Consider the following 19,542-nt stretch of genomic DNA (forward strand, 5'->3'; position numbering starts at 1 on the left):
CCACTCACACACTATTTCTTAAGCTCCGACACACACTTGGACTTAAAATATTGGATTTGTTTTACCTCCTCATATCACAAGATTCCAACCTGTTACTCACGAGCAATGCCCCAACTTGAAAAAAAAGATATCTCCCGACTCTTCTTACCCCTAATCCACAGTAACAATTCATCTACAACCTTCAAACTAGTACAAGATATCACACTCACACCCACACAGAAGGTTTTCTGCTCACCTTATTTGTGGGCCCAGTCGAACTGTTGAAATTCCTGTGAGGATGGCGTTGAAGAAAAAGGTACAGCGAGAATAAGACTACAAGGTTTCGGCACCAGCTGTAAAGTTCTGGGTGGGAACTTCCACTGGTTCTTGTATCTTAATGCTCACGATATTATACTAACAGTAATAACCAGACGGCTGCATTTTCTCAGTTGAACTGTTTACTGGATGCCAGAAAGATCGAGTACACAGCTGCGGAGCCCTCTTCTATTAGTATGCGGAAGAGGAACTGATCTATTCAGAATCGTCCCTGCACTTATACTGTCTAGGCCGCCCGCCCACATGGGAAAACGGCTCAGCCTCCCAATGTGAGAATGTGTGGCCTGATGGCCTTAACTGGTTTTTACTGGATACGTATGTCAGAATGCAGACAGATAGAAAGGCGCCAAGCAAGGACAAATAGCAGAGCGCCAAGCAAGGACAAATAACAGCGACACAACGGCCTAGCTCAAGTCATCTATCTAGTCATGAAGAGCCCTAATCTAACACTATTCTTTGTTACATTACGCACAACTCTCATTTATTGTGCAATAATCTAATTGGAACATGTATTTGTTACATATTTTGATGCATTTTTATGGTTTATAAAACATTTATGTCTGAATTTTGGGAGGCTTGGAACGGAGTAGGGCATTTACATGGAAAATGCGTCTCTACTTAAAAAAATTTCTACTTAAGAACTTTCTTCCAATTCATTTCGTAAGTAGAGGTACCACTGTATGTGCATTCATACAAATTTCTTGAGCATTCCTTGGACTTCGATGAGCAACAGCTATGGACTTATATATTAATGGACTCACAAAGTCACAACAAATTTCAAACCACTTAACCACAAAATAAAATATCACATTTGTAACACAAATAGAATCAGCCAGCCATAGTGTGTTACTTTTATTTTAGTACTCTGGTCATTTTAAGCATAATTAAGCCTCAATACAATTTGTATAAATATGGTCCCACATAGTGTTACGTTCTCGAGTTGGATCCCAAAAACGCAGACACAAATAAGAATTTTACACTTTATTCGCAAAACAAATCTTGTATATGCGGAACGTACTCACGACGAGACCAGGAACAATGAGAAAGTATCATGGATCCAGAGCTAACTTGGAACTAACTTGGGCTGTGGAGGTGAGCAGAGTAACAGATAAATATTTTGGAAAAAACACACTTCTCTGTCTGACTTTTATAGCCTGCGAATGGATCTGCTGCGGCCAGTCATGTGGGTAACCCTGATAGGTTGCTGAAACAGGACTGGCATGGATTTATCTGATTAGCTGCTGACTGACACACGGGTAAAACTGATTGGCTCCTGACCAGTCGAAAGAGATTAGAGATTCCTGACATCACATAGCTTCTGACCAGTTGAAAGAGATTAAAGATTCATGACATCACATAGTTGATGGTTACATGCTGATTACATCAGTTCAAATAAAACAAAACATCAGACATTTGCCACAAACAAAACACAGTCATGACGGGTGGAGGGAGTGAAAGTCGCACAGTAAGACGGATCAAGAACCCAAGAGCGGGGAACCCATTGGCGGTCCTCGGGTCCATATTCTTCCCAGTCGACCAAAACTGCTCCCCCCACCCACTCCCCACCCCCGCCTGTCCTTTCCACCTAGAATCAAGAATTTCATTTACTGTATAAACTGGTTCACCATCGATCAGCCGAGGAGAAGGAGGCACCGACGGCGGATTTAGTGGACTGGAGATGGCTGGCTTGATCATAGAAACATGGAACACTGGATGAACCTTGAGAGTTGGTCGGAGCTTGAGTTTGACAGAGACCGGAATGACCATGGAGTCGATTTCGAATGGGCCAATGAAACGGGGATTCAACTTGAAGGGGGAGCAGTTTGTGGCCGACGAGACGTGTGAGTTGTGGGAATATTTCACCCCTAACCCTAACCCACGGTAGGTGAGTGTACCACGACGTAGGGTGACGATGACAGACACAGGGCAGAGCGGCTTCTAAATCTTGGGTGACCCTTTTCTCTCTGTCCATTCGTTTGTGGATGATTGAGTTTAGTCGCTTGGCGGTGCAGATGTAAGCCAGGTTCTTGTGGTCTGCGAAGACTGTAAATTGTCTCTCGCGCCTGCGTACGGGGAACGCCAGCCGTTGGAGGTGCGTTGGCACTGCGGCGGAGCACCACCGAATAGCAGGTGAGGTGCGCGGCTTAGGTGCACAACCTTGAGTCCGGCGATACGTTGCAAGTGTACGCCGGGGCCGCGGAGTCCGGGCGGGCAAGCACCGATGGTGGAACAAAAAACAAAACAAAAAAAAAGCAAAAGAGTCTTTAGTCAGCGTTGCAGTTTGCACCTGCTTTGGCGTGGCGTGGAGCGAGGGTCCGCTCTCGGCAACGGTTGCTGCCAGAAAAGAGAAGGGCCACGTGGTTGGCAAGTTTCTTGGAACAAAGAGTTCGAGCAGGCTGGGGCACTTGCAGGTCGTGCAAGAGAGTTTTGGAAGAGGCTTGGAAGCCAGAGGCAAGAGGCGGAAGAGCAGGAAGAGGCAAGAGAGAGGTCCCCTCATCCTTTTAAAGTCTTTGGGCGGGGCTTCAGTGGGTGGTGGCACAGCCTTCTGCTCGCTCGGGCAGACTTTAAGAAAAAATTATTAAAGAGATTAATAATTTGGCATTAAATTTGGTCAGTCTGGCAAATCAGTTTTCCCACACAACCCGTTTAACACACATCGTAATTAATGCATCATAAGCTAACTTGTGAGGCAACTTCTACTTGTCTAATCTGACTGAACTGAGAGATATTGATTATCTTTCATTCTTTATGGAGTACAAATGAAATAGGATGTTCATACACACAAAGATATAACATGAATCATTCGTAGTTCAGTTGTCTGTCAAGAATTATTATGGTATAAATGTGTAAAATGCGGTTACTTATGTGAATTGTCACTAAGGATAGTTCCAAGTTTCACCACTTGGCGGTGCTGTTGCTCCATCTAGACGTTCCAGGAAGGGCGAGGCGCCAGAATACCCTTTGTGATTGATAAGAAGTCATGAACATTCCTTTGATCGGTCATTTGTGTATTCCAAATCATTGGAGCCATTTGTTCGGGCTCCAAGAAGACGGGCTTGAATACACTCCTTCGGCAGACGCATACATTCCTTTGTCACCTGGTCAGCGGCTTCAAAAGAGCTTTTGTTGGTGGTTGGGTGACCACCTGCAGAGCTGACCAAGCTTAGATCCTGTCTGGGCAGTGGAATATTTATGCAGCTGCAGAGAATTTGCTTTAGGAGTAGCAAACTTTAAAAAAAAATTAGAGGGTAGAGTGGACCTAGGCAATAGTTGTTACAGTGGTAAACGAGGGGTACCACGTACGCTCCATGCGATGTTCTCTCCAACGCTCCCTCAAGCCATTGTCCAGTCGTATGGCAAGCGTGATGAGTCCCTCTAAATCAGTTGTTTCATCCCTGACAGCTAGCTCATCCTTTACTCGCGGGTCCAGGCCCCGGCAGAAACACTACACAAAGCAGTGTCATCGAAACCACTTTCTGCAGCCAGTATGCGGAATTCAATGGCATATCCAGCCACAGATTGGTTTCCTTGGGTATAATCCATCAGTCTACTTTCAGCCTCCTTGCCTTTGACAGGATGATCAAAGACGTGCTTGAATTCAGCAAGGAAAACCGGGAGTCAAGTGTGCACTACTGGTTTGGCATTGCCATAGCCCAAGTTGCTGCTTTACCCGTATGTAAACTCATCATAAACGCGACTTTAGTCTTATCTTGAGATTAGGTAAAGGGTTGTTGGACAAATACTAACGAACAGTGAATAAATTCTCTGCACGACACGGGCTCACCCCCATATCGAGACGGATGCGGAAGACTCGGTTCACAAAGTGGAGGTGAGGGCCCCAATGGTTGCCTAGATGCAACAAGTGTGGATAAAACATCAAACTGGTTGGCTAGGGTCTTAGCGCATCTCTCAGATCAGTCAAGGCCTGATCATGACGTCCAACCAATTGTCCCTGGGAGTCCTCGGCAGAGCTTATTGAAGTCTGCGGAATCCATTTGGCCGAATTATTCTGTTACGTTCTAGTTGGATCCCAAAAACGGAGACACAAATAAGATTTATTACTTTATTGTATATGCGGAACGTACTCACGAGACCAGAAACAACGAGAAAGTATCATGGATCAAGAGGTGTGGAACTAACTTGGGCTGTGGAGGTGAGCAGAGTAACAGATGAATAATTTGGCAAAAACACACTTCTCTGACTTTTATAGTCTGTGAATGGATCTGATAGGCTGCGGCCAGACATGTGGGTAAACCTGATAGGTTGCTGAAACAGGACTGACATTGATTTATCTGTTTAGCTGCTGACTGACACGTGGGTAAAACTGTTTGACTCCTGACCAGTCAAAAGAGATTAAAGATTCCTGACATCACATAGCTTCTGACCAGTTGAAAGAGATTAAAGATTCCTGTCATCACATAGTTGCTGGTTACATGCTAATTACATCAGCTCAAATAAAACAAAACATAAGACATTTGCCACAAGCAAAACACAGTCATCTGCGATTGGCTGGCAACCAGCCCAAGGTGTGCCCCGCCTCCTGCCCAGAGCCTGCTGAGATAGGCTCCAGCACCACCTACGACCCTTGTGCGGAATAAGCGGTCAAGAAAATGGATGGATGGATAACACAGTCATGACACATAGTCCACTCAAAAATCATGGAAAACATGCCATTTAATTCAACTCATCAGTGCTGAGTGTGTGTTAGTGTAATGTATGCATGCTTCAAACTCCAGTAAAACAACTGAGCGTGCAACCCTTTTAAAACTGCGATTGAAACTGTAAGGGAGTGGGAATAGTGTCCTGTTGTGTGCATGGTAGGTGAGAGCGCTGCACAATTGCTCACAAGTGCTCTCAGGCACGCGCAGAAGCCGGAATAAAAGTGCCCCTCACCAATCAGAAGATCAGAGTCCGGAAGGATCGGATTTTCCATTCTTGGGCCGTGAGGGCTTTTCCTACAATCTCTGAACTCTCTCCCAGATTATCTATTTTATTTATTTTATTCATCTCTTCTTCAGAGAACCTCCAATCCAGACGAACCTCTCCACGACATACAGTACAGGCCAAAAGTTTGGACACACCGTCATTCAATGTATTTGCTTTATTTTCATGACTATGTACATTGTAGATTGGAGTTATGCACTTAACACAAAAAAAGTTAATTAAAATAATACAATAAATACATAAATAAATACCCACCGTTTTCTCTGATTACATCTTTGTACATTCTTGGCATTCTCTTGATGAGCTTCAAAAGGTAGTTACCTGAAAGGGTTTTGCAACAGTCTTTAAGGAGTTCCCAGAGGTAAGAATGCCAGTGTGCAAAAATAAAAATAAAAATAAAAAATTAAAAAAAATAAAACAATCAAAAAGTAACCAGAGCAAACGATGGCTATTTTGAATAATTTTGAAAAACATTTTTTTTTTTTTTAAGGAAATAACTCCATATCAGTTCATATATCGTTTTGATGCCTTCAGTGAGAATCTACAAAGTAACCAGTCATGAGAATAAAGCAAATGTATTGAATAAGAAAGTGTGTCCAAAACTTTGGCCTATACTGTACACAGACATACACACCCCCACACACAAACATACTTGCCTCTGTGTATTATAAGGACATTTTTTCCAAACCTGTTTAATTGTGCATTACAGGGACACCCCTTTCCGCTAATGCCAAAGAGATGGGACTTGCACCCAAAAAATGTTTTGGGGGTTGTCCAGGGAAATTTCACTTCAAAACTTGAAAAAACTCAAGTCATGAAAAAAAGAAAAACCTGAAAACATCCGTCATTGTGAGGACATAGATAATGAGCTAAATAAGCCACGCCCATAACAAAAATAGTAATTATGAGGACCAAATCACATTATAAGGACAAAGGTTACACAACACATGGCAACCATGTCACTGAAGGGACTTCTGACTTTACAGACACTAAAATGACAGCAATTTTTTCTACAATCAATACCACCACAGTGAATATAAATAAACCCCCATACTTATTTTTAAAAACACTAATAAACATTAAACATGTATTGTTCACGTTTACATCTGACAATGAAAATGCAATCAAATAAGTCATTGGTCGAAAGCACAATTTATGAAATTTTACTCAAACACCAATATTGTATAAAAATACTGAGCGACAACAATACATAAGCTCGTCTGTGTAAATGTCTAATAAAAATCTCATGAGTATTTACATGACTGTTTTCATTAAAAGAAAAAACAAAACACTAAAATATCGGTTACCTGGAAAGTCATGTATCAGGATACACGTGTCGCAGTACCTATCATGTTTTAAAGCTTGTACAGGAACTGAGGAATTTTGTTCTTCAAAACATATCTTCAGAAAACAAGAAAAATTACTGCTACCTCTGTGGAAAACTGCAATCAAAATTTGCCCATCACTTGAAACCCCATGAGAAGACATGCGTATGTTGCTTAAAACCCCTTAACATGTGGATGGTCTCCGGTGAGCAAACATTCTTTAAAAACCAAGGGCCATATTCACTAAGAACGCGCTGCGTCAGGTAATAGCGCGAAATATTGCACCACAACTGCACCCGCAGTCTCCGCCCAGTTACCAAACCTATTCACTAAGGATATTGCTCTAATGATATACCGGCGCAAACGCCCACAAAAGTGACAATTTGGAGCATATTTGCACCTGATTTACCACACATGGCAATGGATTTGCGCCAAGAACATGGTTGTTATAGTAACAGTTGCGAGAAAGATGACATTATCAGAAAGCGAGGCTGGACCGAGAGTAAGCGTTTAGAGCGCCATTAAGTTGTACAGAGCACAGATGACAACGACATCATTCATTCATAAAGTACAAATTATTGGTGCGATCGGTTTTTAAAAATATATCCTCAGAGGTTGGCGTGGGCGTATGCATCTGGCACGTAAGAATGATCGTAAAATGCCTCCCTGCCATTACCGATCAGCCCGGGTTACATTATGTGTCCTAAACTAACACGGAAATATTTCCCCCCCCTCTCTCTCTCTCTCTCTTTCTCTCCTCTCTGTGTGATCTGCCGTGGACGTTGTGCTGCAAATGGCACGCAATGCTGTCATGATCGAGATTGCAGCAGTTAATAAATGCTTTCCAAAAACGTTATTTGCAAACGAGGTGTGGCTATTTGCGCTGGCGTTAGTGAATTAGACGCTATATATCAATGAGTCTCATTTGCATTGGGGTGGGCATATTTTGCGTCAAATGTATGCAAATTACCTAATTTACATACACGCAAATAACACCGGCGCACCGTGACGCAATCTGTTTGGCAGAGCTCTTAGTGACGGATTTCCCCATCTGCGGGTGTTTAGTGAATTAGATTAGATTGCTCCATTTTTGCTGGTTAGCACGGTGCAAAGGCGACGCAAACCTTTAGTGAATAGGTCCCCAAAACTTGAGCAACATCTGCATGTCTTCTCATTGACTTTCAAGTGACGGCCAAATTTCGATTGAGGTTTTTGGTAGCAGTAATTTTTCTTGTTTTCTGAAGATACTTTTGAAGAACAAAATTGCTCAGTTCCTATACTAGCTTTAAAAGATTAATCTTGTGTACTGCTCATCTGAACTCCTCCTGCTGCTGATTGTACTTGTCCGGCCTCTTCAAAAGGCTTAAGATGCTCTGTACTATCAGAATGAGCAATTTTCTCATAGACGATTGCTGGAAGACCTTCAGATTTCTTAATTCCTGAAAGAGTTTCAATGTAGGAACTGTCCTACTGTGAGAATGTAGATATTCCTCCTCTGATGAATCCTCAATTGAAATGGATACCTCAGCAACCTATTTTTTTAAACAAAAACAATTATGACGTACATACATACATACATACTAGTGTTGTTCCGATACCGTTTTTTGGCCCCCCGATACCGATACCCAGCTTTGCAGTATCGGCCGATACCAATACCAATACCATACTGATACCTAAGTTTTTTTTTCCTCAACATGAAAAAGCTGTCCTGCCATTGGTTCAGATCATTCAAGGGCCAATAGGATATCTTAGATCGGCATGCAGTGAGCATGTCACATACCAGTGAAATGTCGTGCTCGAGCAAGACACAAGATGCTGCATCCAAAATCCTATTTATACACCACTGTTTTAAAGCAGTATCGGCGCCTCTACTGATACCATTATTGGTATCGGAACAACAATAATACATACATATCGTCGCTGTCCTGTGAAAAACACTTCCACCATATTTTCCGGACTATAAAGCGCAGTGTTATAAGCCACGCCACCAAGAAGGCTCGCTACCAGTTAGCAGTCAGAAATGAAAAAGTGTTTTTTTCACTGGACAGCGGTGATATGCATATACACATTTAATTAAAAAAGAAATCTAGTCACCTGGTCAACTTTGGCGCAGTCTGTGACAGCTGTGTCTTCATCAGGTTGTGCTGTAGTTGAAACCTGGTGCAGATAAATAGAACAATACAAATAAAGTTCAATTCTTAGTAATATATAAAAACACAGTTACGTTACATAGAGAATGAATAGGTAAAAGTATTGTGAATGCAAACAATTTTTTTTGCCACTCAAAAAAAAAAGTCAGCTCGAGAGGTGTGTATAAATTGGTGACGTCTAAGTGTGCCAAATCATGTTATTGCTAATTAATCAACCAGAGTCAAACTAAAATATATGATTCATTTGTTGCATGACATTGCAATACAGATATTGCATTAGCCATTCGTGCGTCAAGATTTTATTTTTTTTTCCCATATCTTGCTTCTGAAAAATTCATTTCAACATCAACATTAAAAAAAAAAAAAAATCTAGTCACCTGTTCAACTTTGGCGCATTCTATGACAGCTGTGTCTTCATCAGGTTATGCGTTATTTAAATTATTATTATTATAAATTATTAGTAACAAGACTGTACTTGTGCATTTAAAGTTACAGTACATACAGGAGAATGAATAGGTTAACTTAAAAGTACTGTGAATGGAAACAAATTTTATTTGCCATTCTATAAATAAATAAGTCCAGCACTAGAGGATTGTGTAAATTGGTGACATCTATTTTTACCAAATCATGTTACTGCTAATTAATCAACCACATGCAATAATCATTGCAGTGTGGTAAAGTAGATGCGATAACTAGTTTGACTTGTGCTTACATTTAGTCTCTGATTAATCATGACCTAATAAACAGTTTGGTACTGAGGATATAACTGACAGCATTGATGTGATTATACAGTATAACGTCACAATGAACAGAAAATACACAGTCCTCAGAAAGTTCATACCTGACTATGATCTGTGAGGACTGTATGTGTAACCTCAAGCCCTAAAAACTTATTTATCACCGACAGTGTATGAATAACACACGGTCCTCAGAATGTCATTAATTAACCACTATTACATTGTGGGGACTGTGTAGCTGCAAGCACTGCATAGAATTGGAAAAACACGCGACATGGGTGTTTTATACTGTCAGAGAGATTATTGCGACATTTAACATGGACCTAAATAAACAAAAAAAATCTTTATAATCTAATGAAAGAAATACACTTTCACGTGGGAAAATAAGCATTCCTGTTGTGCTCTAGTCTTAATTTTGTTCTTCCTTGTTGTAATGCCTCTCAATATTCTCTTGTATGGCGATGCGCAATTAAGGTTGTCTTTAATTGGTCAAAGTCAGACTAAAGTATACAATCCAATATTTACTTTTTGCACGTTTTTGCAAATTACATATTGCATGAGCCATTCGTGCGACAAGATTTTTTCCATATTTTGTGCAACGTCTTGCTTATGAAAAATTAATTTCAACATCAACATTCAAAAAGAAATCGAGTCACCTGGTCAACTTTGGCGCATTCTGTGACAAATGTTTCTTCTTCATCAGGTCGTGCTTCAGTTGAAACCTGGTGCAGATTAACAGACAAATACAAATAAAATTAAATTCTTAGTAATAGATTTGACTGCATCCGTTACTGCATTAACACAGTTACAGTACATAGAATAGGTAAAAGAAAGAAAAAAATCCGTCAGCACTACAGGTTTGTGTAAATTGGTGACATCTACTTTTACCAAATTATGATATTGCTAATTAATCAACCACATGCAATAATCATTGCAGTGTGGTAAAGTAGATGCGATAACTTGTTCGACTTGTGCTTACAGTTAGTCTCTGATTAATCATGACCTAATAAACAGTTTGGTACTGGGGATATAATTGACAGCATTGATGTGATGATTATACAGTATAACGTCACAATGAACAGAAAATACTCATTCCTCAGAGAGTCCATACCTGACCCGAGTATGAACTGTGAGGACTGTATGTGTAACTTCAAGCCCTGAAAACGTATTTTTCCCTGACAGTGTATGAATACAGTGTCCTCAGAGTGGCAGTAATTAACCACTACTACATTGTGGGGACTGTGTATCTGTGAGGACTGCATAGTATTGATTGATTAAAGTAAGGAGTAAAGTATACAATCCAATGTTGATTTGTTGTGCGTCTTTTCAATACACATGCATAAGCCATTCATGCGACAAGATTTTTTCCATATATTGTGCAGCCCTATTCTCTCTACCCTCCACTACTAATGTCTTGCTTCTGAAAAATTAATTTCAACATCAACATTCAAAAAAAAAATAAAAAAAATAAAAAAATCTAGTCACCTGGTTAGCTTTGGTGCGTTTGTGACAACTGTTTCTTCATTAGGTTGTGATTCAGTTGAAACCTGGTGCAGATGAATAGAAAATACAAATATAATTCAATACTTAGTAATACTTAAGACTGTACTCTGTTAGTGCATTAACACAGTTACAGTACATAGAATTTTAATATAAGCAAAAGTATTGTGAATGCAAAAATTTCTCTGACAACCCCCCCTATAAAAAAAATAAAAAATAAAAAATAATCCATCGCTCTAGTGGTTAGTTTAAATTGGTGACATCTATATTTGCCAAATCCTGTGATTGATAATTAATCAACCGCATGCAATAATCATTGCAGTGTGGTAAAGTGGATGCGTTGACCAGTTCAACTTCTGCTTACCGTTAGTCTCTGAGTAATCCATCCATCCATCCATTTTTTTAACCGCTTACTCATAAGGGTCGTGGGGGTGCTGGAGCCTATCCCAGCCGGCTTCGGGCACTAGGCGGGGTACACCCTGAACTGGTTGCCAGCCAATCGCAGGGCACACAGAGACGAACAACCATCCACACAAGCACACCTAGGGACAATTCGGAGCGACCAATTAGCCTGCCATTAATGTCTTTGGAATGTGGGAGGAGACCGGAGAACCCAGAGAAGACCCACGCAGGCACGGGGAGAACATGCAAACTCCACCCAGGAAGGCCGAAAGCCTGGACTCAATCTTGCGTCCTCAGTACTGGGAGGCGGAGATGCTAACCACTCTGAGTAATCATGACCTAATAAATAGTTTGGAACTGAGGATATAATTCACAGCATTGATGTGATGATGGAGTATAACATCACTGAGTGTAAAAATCTTATACACAATGAAACACTTTAAAGAAAATACACAGTCCTTAGGAGAATCCATACCTGACCCGAACTGTGAGGACTGTATGTGTAACTTCAAGCCCTGAAAACGTATTTATCCCTGACAGTGTATGAAGACACTGTCCTCAAAATGGCAGTTATTCACAACTACTACATTGTGAGGACTGTGTATCTGCGAGGACTGCACAGTACAGGGAGTCCTCAAGTTACGTTTCGACTTTACGCGCCTGTGCCAAGTCCGTAGCACCTTCTTTTCATTAATTTCCAAAAGTTGGGTTGTTGTTGTTGTTGTTACCTCCATCTCAAAACAACGTTCATCGAGCAGGTCGGCTCGCCATCAAGCGTGTCGCATGTCCGTGTTTAAGCTTGAATTAGCTTCGCTCTGCCGTCCGTTAGCAGTGAAGGTCCATGTGGAAACACAAAATATTGGTTCTGGCTCTTCCAGGTGGCACAAATATGTTTTTCAAAAATTACTGTATTTTGATGTAAATATTGACGGTGAAATCCGACTTAAAGGTACACTCAGTATTATACAGTGGCATCTAGTGGTGAAACAATAAATAATTCGAAAAAAAACAATTGTTTGTGTTAGTAGTATGTAAAAAGATATGTTGTATCGCATAAACGTACTTTTTAAAAATATAACGGTTAGTCTAGAAATCGCAAATTATCTTACATGTCCGGGCCGCGGCTTCTAGTGTCCGCCATGTTTCGCCGCCATCTTTCTGCTACGGGTGCCGTCAAAGACAAATTTCAGCGCTCTATATCGTAACGCGTTTTTGGAACGCACTTCCGGTTTGTATGGCGACCGCATGTCCACGAAGAAGAAGAGTTTCCGGTCCCCGAAGAGAGCATTATCAAGCATCACACTTACTTTGGGAATTTATTTTATTTCAGCGCGACAAAACAAGAGTTTATATTGTAGCCGCATTTGCCAGATGGAGAGAAATGAGGAACAGACTAGGTTTGGGACGTGCCGGTGCCTTCGACTGCTTTCTACTTGACCGGTAAGTAAGAGTACATTTGTGTTTACGTTTTGAGAGCGAGAGAAAAAGTATACTCCGTACTAATTAATACGATGTTCGTACCTTTGTTTTACGATCACTGTAGCTGTTGATTAGCAACTCCGCACCACTTGAACGATTTCGTTATGTAGCTACTTGCTTTGAAAAAAAAAAAGATTCCCGCTGGCACGTTATATTTAGAGTAAATGCGCAAGTTATTGTGTAATGTAATGTAACTGTGATTTCGGAGGTATATTTGCCCATAACTTCAATGGAGAATCTAAAGCATAGTGTATTAGTGGAGGAGTTGAAAATTATTTTCGTTGTGGTTGGTGAAAATAGTGTTCTCGAAATTAATTTTCGGCAGGGAATAACTTTCTGGACTTAAATGCTGGCTGTACCGTAAGCACTGCTAGAGTCTGAACTCTCTCACTCAAGTGTGTACTGGTCCATTGTGTAATTGGGTGCACAAGAATTTACAGGCTGCCACGTTTTCCACGGAAATTCGACAAGCAAGCAGCCTTTGCATATTCTATGCAGTATGCAGTCAAGTTACTTTTATCTAGCTAATACAATGTTTTGGGCCCAAAAACTAAAGATCTTACCTCTATTTTGGGGGCTTTGTTGGAAAGTTGGTGACATATAGTAGTATCATCAATTATTCTATTTTATTTTATAATTTTGTTTTTGTTTGTGTCACACTAGATCAACAGCCAAACTTGAGGGGTTCCAGAACCATATTCTGATGTATACAAGCATTCATGCACCGTTTAAATACATCACCGACCTGCAAGAAAAAAAAATATCAAGGGGAGAGTCAGCAGCCAAATTGGAATGCCCCGAATGAGGACACTTGAATGGAGGACCCCAGAAGGCTTCGGTGTTGTACCACCAGTATCTCCACCTACCATATCTGAGCTGCAACAAACTGAAGTCAGCCGACGTCTTGGTATGTCATTTACATATGGACAGCATTGCACACTACATTAACTTTTTGTGTGAAGCAATACGGAATGGTCACATGTACAAGCACCACTTGTTTTACACAGGACCTGCTGACCAGGTATCTGAAGCCATGGAGTGACTCCTCCCTCACTTTCCTCAGCAAGCCTTTGAAGAATATGATATCATCGTTGGTGGGAACATGCCCTCACTCCATAACATGTACTTGTGCAGTCAAGGAGCATGTAAAACTTAATAAAACCAGCAAACATTGAAGTGACTTCATTTTTATTGCAGTCTGTTCACACAATCAATGGACAAGCCTTCCTTAATTTTGCCCCAATAACATCATAGAGTAGGCGAAAAGTAGTGTTACAGATCATACTGTGTTCGGGAGAGTTTGAGGAATGTTGCAATGTTAATGGGGGGCAATGTCAGCACACACACACACAAAAAAAAAAAACACATCATGGTATTGAGTTAATCAGATATTTTAGCTGTGTACAACACATACCTGCTCTGTAACACTACTTTTGGCCCAAACCTGTATGTCTATTTTCCATATTTTGAAATGCACAGCGTATTGGTAAAATTCTGGAACAACTGCAATTCATGTAGCTCATTATATTCTAACAGCATTTTTTTTTTTTTTTTTTAAGTTAATATGTTCATTTCATGTAGACTTTTATTTTACTTTATTTTATTCATTCATTTTCATGTACTGTACCTTACATTCATTGGCCAATGAAGAATTCCTTGTCATTGCAAGCATTTATAATAATTCTCCAGGCTTTTGATGTTTTACATTTCTGGTCATGTAAAATAGTGTTAGGTTAGGTGTCAAATGAACACTGCATGTTGACGCCAAAGGAAATAGTATTTTTTTAGTTATTCAAAATGTAAAAATTAACACACAACAACAATATACAAGTTATACAAACTACAACAACAAGTGTCAGACATGGACTAATTATATGCCAGGTAAAAAACCTTTGTATTGTCCTCAAGGATCTGGGAAAGTGTCACTTATTTGCTACAAGTCCACCAAGGTGCTGCAGTCTGGGATCCAGGTACAGGAAATCATGGCGGTGCTGATGTGTCAGCAATGTGTCAAAAAGTATTTCTTGGTGTCAGTCTATCAGCTGGACTTGGATATCTTCATGTTCCTCCATGGTAATTTCCTGTACGAGTCTCTGCAAGAAGGTAACAATTGTATGTCAGATGAGGTACCAAACAATGAACTGAAAGTCACTGAGCCAATGAAGTACATTATTACATGAGCAAGACTATTTGTGAAAGCCATGTAAATTCCTGCACATCGAAGTACAAGGAAGCTGTTGTATCTTCAATCAAAACTAATTAAGTTGCTTAGTGATATTTATTAGGTAAAATTGTTCAACATGGTGACAAATCGATATCTGAGTAAAGGGTTTCAAATGTTTTTGTAAGCAGCACTTTTCTGAGTGGTTAGTAGCAACAAGACACGGGGGGGTTACGAGTCTGAGTTGCAGATGTGTCGTTCAGTTAACACCATTATTTTTGCACGATATACTAAACATATCAGCAAACGATGTAATCTAAATACCACATATTCCAAGCAAAGGTATGTTTTGAGCCATTCACATGCATGCTCGAATGGAATTATTTTTCCATGATGACATAATTGTACGTTACGAGACACCGCGTTCTCTTCCGCGTTCTCTTCCTCGTCGTCTCTCTCGCCCCCTCCTTGCCCTCTTTGAGATGGTCCACATGTCTATAAAACATATAACATAACTGTGTGTTCTCTGTTGCATGGTTTAGTTGCACTAACAAATATGAACATAGATAGCCATTATCATTAGCTGACGTACAGTATTTCCAAACAATGCCGACAAAAATATTAATTCTGAAATTAAATGACTAAATCACAATTATTAGGGATCTGTACAGTATGTCTAACAAATGCAATTCACTTACGTCATCACTCGAGGGAATACCAGAAGTTGTTTGCGTTCTGTTCCGGTGAAATTGGTGGTAGGCTGTTGAAGTAGGGTCTCTCTGGGACGCCGTAGTTCGTGTGCTTAAAATCATTGCATTATCTTGTTTGACCGATAGATGGCGGTCGTGAGCTACACACTGGGGCTTTAAGTAGAAATTTGTGTTTCATCGCCAACGTAGGAACGAAACTCCACTGTAACTTGAGGACTCCCTGTATTGGCAAAACGTGCAACATTGGTGTTGAATACTGTGAAAGATTATTTCAATATAGAACATGGACTGGAAAAAAAAAAAAAAAAAGACATCTTTATCATTTAATGGAAGAAATCTTTTATGCGGAAAAATAAGCAGGCTCATTGTGGTTTGTTCTTATCCAATTAAGTTATTTATTGTTAGTAATGCCTCTCGATACTGTTCTTTTGTATGGCAATGCACAATCAAGGTTGTTGATTGGTCAAAGTCAGACTAAAGTTGGGCTGGGCGATCAATCAAATTAATCGGCATTTTGAAAATCAAATCATTGAAAATTTGATAAATCGTGAAATCAAATTTTGTCTTCTGGATTATTAAAAGCTGTTGTTCTTATGTTTTGTGACATCCAGAGGTCATTGTGCGTTGTAATTTTGCACAAGTGGTGGCAGAATGCTGGATGGTTGGTTTACAAGACTTTTTTTTTTTTTTGGCCATAATCGCTGTGCCCTAGACTAAAGTATGCAATCCAACATTAATTTGTTGCACGTCTTTGCAATACACTTATTGCATGAGCCATTTGTGCGCTGTTTTTTTTTTTTTTTCTTTTCGGCATATATTGCGCAACCTTATTATCTCCACCCTCTCCTACTAACTTCTTGCTTCTGGAAAATAAATTCAACATCAACAACATTCAAAAAGAAATCTAGTCACCTGGTTAACTCTGGCGTAGTCTGTGACAGCTGTTTCTTCATCTGGTTGTGCTTCAGTGGAAATCTGGAGTAGATGAATAGACAAATACGAATACAATTAAATTCTTACTAAGACTGTTATAATGTAATTCCATGTAATCATGAATGTGCGACCAGTATTACTAGTATGTCACATCTATGACAATATCTATGTCATAAGAAATCACGATATGATAACATGAGGTTGGCGATAACCTCAGCTGTCAAAACTAGCTTGCACCCCACAAGCCATACTGCACACGGTGCATCCCAACTTCAAATGTTTGCTAACATAAATAATATATATTATAAATTATGTTTGGTGCAAAAGGAACTTACATAATTATAGTGTTTAAAATAATTGTATTTGTCTTAATTTTTTTCACATTTTTAAACATCTTGTTTTGAATAAAAAAATAATCATTTTCAATATTTTGTGATTATTCCATAATCGAGCAGCCCTACTGTACAGTGTATAGTAAATGTACCAAAGAAAATAAAGTACATCTCTGCTAAACATTTGCATAAATTAACTGTAATGAACACTCACAGACTTTAATGAAATATTCCTGTTTAAAAAAAAAAACATTTAAGTGAACAATAAACACAAATGCAGAAATGTAACAAGTTATAAGTGATTACTGAATTTATACTGTACTGGTAATACTAAGCCATTATTTAGAACAAACAAAAGTACATTAAATTAATGACAGATGACACATACTAATTAACTTCATTACTCCGCAATACACGACATAAAATTTTAACCAGTACTTTCCTTAGTATAACTACACATTCATCTACCAAACCAGCCTGTCACGTCTTTCTGTTTACAATTTCAATTAGCATGTATTTTAGTCAACAGAAAGTTAACTCTGCTTTGCTAACTGTCGCTAACAAAAGCGTAGCAATTCTAAATAATTAGCTGTATTCATCATTTACAACAGGTTGTAAGGTATGCTAACGGAAGCTTAGCTCGCACTTACACTGAACTTGCATTAGAATTCATTTGTGCCGAAATTGCAAGAGGGAGCAGTTTACACAAGCGACCAACATTTAAACAAAACAAAACAAAACAAAAAACGTTTCCAAGATGAGTTTCTGTTGGAAAAATATCGACTAATTAGCTTCAAATCCTACCTTGTTTGCACAGCTGCACGCCACCTGCGTTAGGATGCCTTGTGAAGTCAGGGGGCGGTTCTCTCCTCAGCGCTGCTAAATGACGTCACTTCCTTACTCCGAGCAATATAATAAATCACATTTTCAACAAATTGATTCAGTAGTTGGATTATGAACATTGTTGATGAGAATGGCTATTGTTGTATGATCTGAAATGTCAATATTTTTTTTAAATAATCACATTTAAAATCAACCCAAAGGCTCTTAAATGTAATTAATTACCACAGACGAAAACAATTTTTTGCAATAATTATAGTTAATTTGTAATCATAAAATGTGGTTATAGTTTTTGTTTTTACAAAAGTTTTTTTGTTGCTGTTTTTTAATTTCATTAATGGAAATGTTTTGCTTTAGTAAATAAAATAACATTGCTGCTGTCACACAGTTGCTGTCGGAGGATGTTTTGGTAATATCCTTTTGCTCATAGTTCATAGTCTGTTTTTAAACAATTTCTGTTGGTTACTTTCTCTGTTTTTTGTCTTTTTTTGTTTGTTTTTTTGTCAGTGATTTCCACCCCCTATAATAAATAGATTGTATTTTCCTTATTTTGGTCTGCATGGCATCCCTTTTTCACCGGTCACACCAGGCCATCCGCCGAAAGTCTTTCTGCCTCACTATGGGTGTAGATGCACTTGTCTACTGGCATTCCTGAGCAAGTGCAACACTGGTGGTGGTGGTGGTGTCTTTCTTGGGTGCCCTGAAGCCTTCTTCACTTAAAGTTTGTAAGTTCACTTTAGGAAATTACATTCATTTTCAGGGCAAATAGGGACTTTGCAATTCATCCTATCACCATAACATTCTGGAGTAGGCTACATGGAAATTGCCTTCATAAAATAAATAAATAAATAAATAAATAAATAAATAAATAAATAAATAAATAAATAAATAAATAAATAATAATAATAATGCAGAACTGCAGATTTTGAGAAAATCAATGTCATTCTCAAAACATTTGGTCAGAAAGATTGGAATGTTAAAGTATGAATCAATGTATGGTACTGACAGTTTATATCTCTGCCTCCAGCAGTTCAAAGTGATGTCATAAACAGCTGTTCACCATTGTACAGTTTATTTTTTCTTGTTCAAATAAACAACCACTGAAAGAATTAAATACTGAAATATATAATTAAATGTCATGGGGGATTTCATTATTTAATTTATTTATTTAGTAATTGGTGGCTGCAAAAAAAAAAAAAGGCACTGCATCTACTGACAAACACTCGCAATACACAGCATTTGACAAAAAACGTAATTATGGGGAAATGTGCGTAATTGTGGGGACAGGTGACAGTCAGCCAATCAAATGCTGTGAAATATACACTGGTGTGAATAATTCATTAGGTGGTGCATTGCAAGGACCTGCCTACAGGGGGCGTAATCAGATACACAAAAATACACACCATTCACGTAATTGTAGTTTATGGGGACTTTGGATAAAACTTTGGATTTTAGCTCTCTACAGCCCTAGAAGCACTTCTGCATCGAATGAATTATGAGGACATGGGCTGTCCTCATAATTCAAAATGTCCTGGCAGTGTTGTGTGTATTCAGGTCAATTGTCCCCATAATACACAAAGGCACCCCCCCCCACACACACACACACACCGAGACGGAACGTAATCATTAAAAACCTTTTATTTAGTGAAAGAAGCAATCTTTTCAAGGGCTCAAGTCGTGCTGTGAAAGTCCAAGTTGAGTTGCAAGTCTTTTA

The 19,542-nt window shown here is 39.2% G+C and overlaps 1 protein-coding gene across 1 annotated transcript; it reads right to left on the minus strand.

The window, feature by feature from the left end:
• Nucleotides 1-8,571: 8,571 nt before the first annotated feature.
• Nucleotides 8,572-18,477, minus strand: LOC144027114 (uncharacterized). The gene is made up of 6 exons (XM_077534414.1): nt 18,447-18,477; nt 17,793-17,830; nt 16,636-16,698; nt 10,957-11,018; nt 10,128-10,193; nt 8,572-8,741 (listed from the first exon to the last, which is right to left on the minus strand). Exons 1-6 carry the CDS (start codon nt 18,475-18,477, stop codon nt 8,675-8,677), a joined length of 327 nt encoding a protein of 108 aa, XP_077390540.1. The 3' UTR covers nt 8,572-8,674.
• Nucleotides 18,478-19,542: the final 1,065 nt, after the last annotated feature.

Source organism: Festucalex cinctus, chromosome 10, assembly GCF_051991245.1.
Source record: "Festucalex cinctus isolate MCC-2025b chromosome 10, RoL_Fcin_1.0, whole genome shotgun sequence".
Lineage (NCBI taxonomy): Eukaryota > Metazoa > Chordata > Actinopteri > Syngnathiformes > Syngnathidae > Festucalex > Festucalex cinctus.

Coding starts and splice junctions, on each gene's coding strand:
- LOC144027114 (XM_077534414.1), bottom strand. CDS start 18,477: ATGCCAGTAGACAAGTGCATCTACACCCATA. Junction 11,019..16,635: donor ACTACGCCAGAGTTAACCAG/GTGACTAGATTT, acceptor CATCTGCACCAG/GTTTCAACTGAATCACAACC. Junction 10,194..10,956: donor AACGCACCAAAGCTAACCAG/GTGACTAGATTT, acceptor AATCTGCACCAG/GTTTCAACTGAAGCACGACC.